Source organism: Xyrauchen texanus, chromosome 14, assembly GCF_025860055.1.
Source record: "Xyrauchen texanus isolate HMW12.3.18 chromosome 14, RBS_HiC_50CHRs, whole genome shotgun sequence".
In the NCBI taxonomy this organism is placed as follows: domain Eukaryota; kingdom Metazoa; phylum Chordata; class Actinopteri; order Cypriniformes; family Catostomidae; genus Xyrauchen; species Xyrauchen texanus.
In genome coordinates this window covers 24,946,882-24,953,248 of record NC_068289.1, presented here as the reverse complement: position 1 = coordinate 24,953,248, position 6,367 = coordinate 24,946,882, and the positions used below count along the sequence as shown (strand labels likewise).

General features: G+C 43.0%; 1 protein-coding gene across 1 annotated transcript in view; it reads right to left on the bottom strand.

Annotated features, from left to right (window-relative positions):
* The window catches only part of LOC127654566 (dnaJ homolog subfamily C member 3-like), a 17,410-nt gene extending 14,758 nt beyond the window's left edge, over window positions 1-2,652 (bottom strand). The window contains exon 1 of the mRNA XM_052141772.1: window positions 2,517-2,652. Within this exon, the coding sequence (XP_051997732.1) occupies window positions 2,517-2,652 (136 nt within the window). The remainder of the gene's footprint in view (window positions 1-2,516) is intronic.
* Window positions 2,653-6,367: the final 3,715 nt, after the last annotated feature.

Sequence of the window (6,367 nt, the reverse complement as noted above, 5' to 3'; positions counted from 1 at the left end):
CAAATAGCCACTACATTAAGTAAAAAACCTGCCCTGGATATAGCGTTGGTTTACGTGGATATTGGACTTGTTGTTTGCTGGATTACCGTTTCGAAAATGGATTACTCACCTGGATGCGGGAGACAAACAAAAGAAAGGGCCTAGGAGTGACGGAGGCGTGGGCTGGATACAGTGCAAACATCTAATAATACGACCCATCCGACAGTGTAAAGTTTCCCTGGACACCGTACTGAATAACGGTGAAGCTATTGGAGCGCTGAAGCTGCACTACGGCGTGGAGGATATTATTTTCTGCAATTTGAATTCGCAAAGGCCCAAAGCCTTCACACGGCTGCGCGCAATAACAGCTACTGCGTGCATTCAACTCCGTGTACAAAGGCTACCACCGCAACAAACAAAGTTCCACAAGGTATGTGCTTTATTTAATCTTTGCAAACAACTGTGTGTACATGACCGACATCAACAAAGGGTAAAATGTCTGACGTTGCATCTAAAGCCACAAGTGACACGGCGCTTCCTACAAGAAGACGCACAAGTTTTACTGCTAAAGGAATGATGTTTTTTATGCAAACGTGTCAGGAAAAGAGATCGATGCAATGCAGACGAGCCAAATCGTACATGAATCAGATGGATAAGTTGATGCATTCTGCAGACAATATTGATGCAGTCAAGTCTCTTTTGGATCAAATAATAATATGTGTTGATGAGGCAAAACATCATCATTTGTCATTTGTGTCACTGGACATACCTCAGGATGAGAAGGAGAAACAAGATAAATATTTTGAACAAAAGGAAAAGTGTTTTTCAAGCTTTATTGATGACGTCAAAGGTTGGTTATCAAACACAGGCCATTCATATGAACTTCCAATTAAACCACCTGATAATCCAACTGATATTGGGCCTGAGGACAGTGTATCCAATAAAGGTTCTGCAACGTGTTCAAAGGCTGTTTCTAAACTGTCAAAGACTTCATCCAGTGCATCTGCAAAAATATTAGTGCAAGCAGAAAGAGCAGCGTTACAGGAACGCATGGCTGCTCTAAAACAAAGGCATATTTTGGAGGATCAGGAGGAACAAATACGACTTGAACAAGAGGACTTATGGAAGAAACGGGAACATTTAAGGAGAGAAAAGGAACAACTTGCTCTGGAGGCAGAATTAAAGGTGACAAATGCAAAATTGGAGGTTCTGGAAGTAAGCTTAAAGTGTGGCTCTAAAGTGTCAAGATGTGCATCTCAAACATCAGATGGCATGAATTCTTACTTGAAAAGGTCAGAAATTCAAGGAACATATGAACTAAATCCGAATGCTGAACGCTATGTGCCCACCAATAAAAGCTCTGAACCTACCTCCAGTCACTTGTTAAATTCTGTCCCTGTTGGTGTTCAATCCAAACATGTTGTAAAGCAAATACCCATACCTAATGTCATTCCTGTGTTTCAAAGGCAAGGTACACAATCACTGGGTTTGCAGGATGTTTGTGACGATAATCAATCCACCAATTCTCCGGACATTTTGAATATCATGCAGCGTCAAAATGAAATAACTACGCTGTTGGTCCAACAAAACATAGCCTCTGCCCTGCCTATGAGAAATATACCTGTATTTGATGGTGATCCCCTGTATTTCAAATCTTTTCTCAGAGCCTTTGAAAATTGCATTGAGGATAAAACTCAAAATTTCAGTGATTGTCTGTACTTCTTAGAATAGTACACTAGGGGGCAACCAAGAGACATTGTAAGAAGTTGTCAGCATATGCCCTCTGAACCAGGTTATCAAAGAGCAAAAACGCTTTTGATTGAACATTTTGGCAGTGAATATAAAATCTCTTCTGCTTACATGGACAAAATCAACAACTGGCCCTCAATAAAATCTGAGGATGTTAATGCTTTGCAGTCATTTGCTTTGTTCCTTCGAGGTTGCTCCAATATAGTACATCATATAAAGTATATGAAGGAGTTGGACATGCCAGCTAACCTCAGGACGATCCTAATGAAACTCCCATACAAGCTGAGGGAAAAGTGGAGAAATGTGGCATGTGGCATACAGGAACAAACTGGAAGCAGAGCAGTGTTTGTTGATTTTGTGAATTTCATTGAAAAACAAGTCAAAATTGTTTCAGATCCTCTGTTTGGAAATATTAATGATGTTTCTCCAGCCAGCTATACAAAGCTATCCATGCAGGTTACGCAAAAAAGGAAAAGTGGTACATTTGCCACCAGCATTAATGCACCAAAGGATGGACATGAAGAAATGGAAAATTTGACAGCTCACAGTAACCAGCTCAAGTGTATGTTCTGCTATCTTACCAATCACACTCTGGAAAAACGTTTTCAGTTTAGAAGAAAGACACAACGGGACAAGATTCAGTTTCTAAAGGAGAAGGGCGTTTGTTTTGGGTGCTTGAAACATGGACACACGAGCAAAGACTGTAGGAGTCGTTTGGATTGTGAAGTGTGTCACAGGAAACACCCATCTGTCCTGCATGTGGAGAAGGAGGATACTACAAGGATAACCTCCAAAGAAACTGTGAGCACTGTATCCGGGAAGCAGCAGACGTGTGGTCATATTGGGGCTGGTGAAGAGGATACTGCTGTTTTTTCCATTGTGGCTGTGCAGGTGAAAAGTCAGAAAAGTAATAAAGTTGTGCATACTTATGCTTTCCTTGATCCTGGGAGCTCTGGTACCTTCTGTACTACAAGTATGGCTGAAAGGCTGGGAGTATCATGAAAAAACTGTAATGTAGTGTTAAGGACAATGGGGCAGACTAAAACCATTAGCACTACTATAGTAACCGGTCTGGAGGTGTCTGGATTTGACACTGATGACTTTATTGAGCTACCATCTGTTCTGACACAAACAAAAATGCCTGTATCTAAAGTTAATGTGCCATGTCAGGATGATGTTGACAAATGGGCGTATTTGAGCAGCATTAGGCTACATGAAGTAGATGCAGATATAGACTTGCTCATTGGAACCGACTCTCCTAAAGTTTTGGAGCCATGGGAACTGATAAACAGTCAATGTGGTGGACCGTATGCAGTGAGGACCAAAGTTGGCTGGGTCATAAACGGGCCTCTTCGTGCTGGAGCCTCTGAAGGTACTGGTGTCAAATCAGGATGCATTGTTGTAACTGCTAATCACATATATGTGGAACACTTGGAAAGTATGTTGATGCAACAGTATAATCATGACTTTATTGAAAGAACAAGTGATGAACAACTTGAGATGTCAAGAGAAGACCTTAAATTCATGAAAATTGTGGAGAGTACGACAGTGCTTAATAATGAACATTATTATATTGACTTACCTTTCAGAATTGATGATCCTGTTTTGCCAAATAATCGCTGCATTGCACTACAAAGACTCCAAGGCCTGAAGAGGAGATTTAATAGAGATATTTCATTCAAGGCTCAATACGTTGATTTCCTTAACAACATGTTAGAGCAAGGATATGCAGAAAAGGTTCCCACAAATGAGCCCACTCTGGAACAAGGAAAGGTACATTCCCCATCATGGTGTACATCATCCAACCAAAGGAAAGTTGTGTGTTGTGTTTGATTGCGGCTGTACTTATAAAGGTACATCATTGAACAGTCAGCTCCTGCAGGGCCCAGACTTCACTAACACGCTAATTGGTGTCCTCCTTCGGTTTAGAGAAGAGCCCATTGCTGTTATGGCTGATATCAACGCCATGTTCCATCAGGTCCGGGTTCCATATAAGCACGTTAACTTCTTGCGCTTTCTATGGTGGCCCAATGGAGACGCTACAGCGGAGCCAGAGGAATACAGGATGTGTGTGCATTTGTTTGGAGCTGTATACTCTCCAAGCTGTTCAAACTATGCACTGAGGAGAACTGCTGAGGATAATGCACTGCAATATTCACCCGATGTCCTTCGTATAGTCAAAACAAATTTCTATGTGGATGACTGTCTTAAGTCCACTGTGACAGAGGAAGATGCAGTGAAGCTCATACATGGATTAACATCTCTCTGTAAAAAAGGTGGCTTCCATCTCCAAAAGTGGGTCACAAATAACTCAAATGTGTTTGCACGTATTCCTAGCAACATCAGAGCAGTGGGTTTGGAGAACATGGATTTGGACAGGGACCAACTCCCTGTGGAAAGTGCTCTGGGTATGCAATGGCGTGTTCAAGGAGATACGTTCAGCTTCAGGACTGCAGTGCAGGAACGTCCACACACTAGGAGGGGCATCCTTTCTGTGGTGAGCTCTCTTTACGACCCGATGGGTTTTGTCTCCTTTCATAATCCCTGCCAAGTTACTGTTACAGGAGCTGTGCAGAATGAACTTCAAATGGGATGAGCCAGTTCCCCGTGATGTCTCCGAACATTGGTCTGAGTGGCTCTCTGAACTTCAACATATGAGTGGATTTAAAGTGGAACGGTGCATTAAACCCAAAAACTTTGGAACACAAGTGAAAGCAGAACTGCATCATTTTTCAGATGTTAGTCAAACGGGATATAGCACTGTTTCATACTTGAGATTGGAGAGTACTGACAATGTGCATGTTTCATTTATCACAGGCAAGGCTCGTGTCGCTCCTCTAAAGCAACTAACCATTCCACGCCTTGAGCTTGCTGCAGCTGTGCTTGCTGCTCGAGTGAACACAATGCTGTTGAAGGAGCTACAGTTGCCATTGCAAAGGTCATTCTTTTGGACCGATAGCACTACTGTTCTCAAGTACATCTTTAATGAAACAAAGCGCTTTCACACATATGTTGCCAATCGTGTCAGCACCATAAGAGAATCCACAGACAAAGATCAGTGGAGGTATGTAAACACCAAAGACAATCCTGCAGATGAAGCTTCTCGAGGACTAAGAGCTCGGGAGTTTGGGAAAGGAAAATGGCTAAAAGGACCGGACTTTTGCACTTGCCCCCACCAGGTGGCCGAAACTCGACTTGGACTCCTCTTCCATTCCATCTGATGATGCAGAGGTGAAAAGGGAACTTAAGGCGAATGTTGTTACAATACACAGTGACAATCCCCTCAGTCAGCTCATTCACTATTTTTCATCCTGGAGAAAGCTTAAAACATCAGTGGCCTGGCTGTTGGAGCTGAAAGAAAGACTTTTACTTTTGAGCTGAAAGAGAAAAGAATATGTGGTCAACCAGAATGAGAATGTGGAAAAGGAGGAAAAATTCAAAGCCGCACTTGGAAAATCCAGCTTGACACCAGAGTGCTTGGAGGAAGCCGAAAAGGCAATAATTCAGTTTGCGCAAAACCAAAGATTCAGTACTGAAATTTCCTCACTGAAACATGACCCAAAGACTGTTTTTAAAGACAGTCCTCTGTATCGCCTCAACCCCTTCATTGAAGATGGCATTCTCAGAGTTGGTGGACGTCTGTTTAAATCTGCACTGCCATGGGAGGTAAAGCATCCTGTGATTCTGTCAAAGGATTTGCATGTTTCCCAGCTCATATTGCGTTACATCCATTGCCAACTTGGACATGCTGGATGCAATCACATGCTGCACAGATTGAGACAGAAGTATTGGATCATAAATGCCAACTCTGCGGCCAGGAAGATTCTCTCACAATGTACAGTGTGCAGAAGGTACAGAGGAAAGCTTGGAGAACAGAAGATGTCCGACTTACCGGAGGAACGAGTTGTGCCTGATAACGCACCCTTTACAAATGCGGGAGTGGACTATTTTGGACCATTGGAGGTGAGGAGAGGTAGAACTGTGCTGAAGCGATATGGAGTGATATTTACCTGTATGAGTAGCCGCGCAGTACACCTTGAGGTGGCGCACTCCCTCGACACAGACTCCTGCATCAATGCTGTGCGAAGATTTATCTGCAGAAGGGGACCTGTGACAAGTATAAGGTCAGATAACGGCACCAATTTTGTTGGTGCGAAGAAGGAATTGAGGCAGGCATTGGCCGCTTTAAATCACTCTAAAATTGAAAGGACTTTTGTGCAGGAAGGAATGACGTGGAGTTTTAACACCCCAGCTGCATCTCACCAAGGTGGAGTTTGGGAGCGTCTGATTCGCTCGGTGCGCAGTGTACTTACCTCTGTTGTTGGACATCAACTGTTGGACGAGGAAGGCCTGCAAACGCTGTTTTGCGAGGTGGAAGCGATACTTAATGACCGGCCAATAACTAAGGCTTCAGAAGATCCCAATGATTTAGAAGCGCTTACTCCAAATCACATTCTCCTGTTAAAAGGCAAGCCCATTCTGCCATTAGGTCTGTTCGAGAAATCTGATCTGTATATTAAGAGGAGATGGAGGCAAGTGCAGTACGTTGCGGAGCTTTTCTGGAAAAGATGGATAGCGGAGTATTTGCTTGTAATGCAAGAAAGGCAAAAATGGACGAAGCAAAAGAGAAACTTTATTC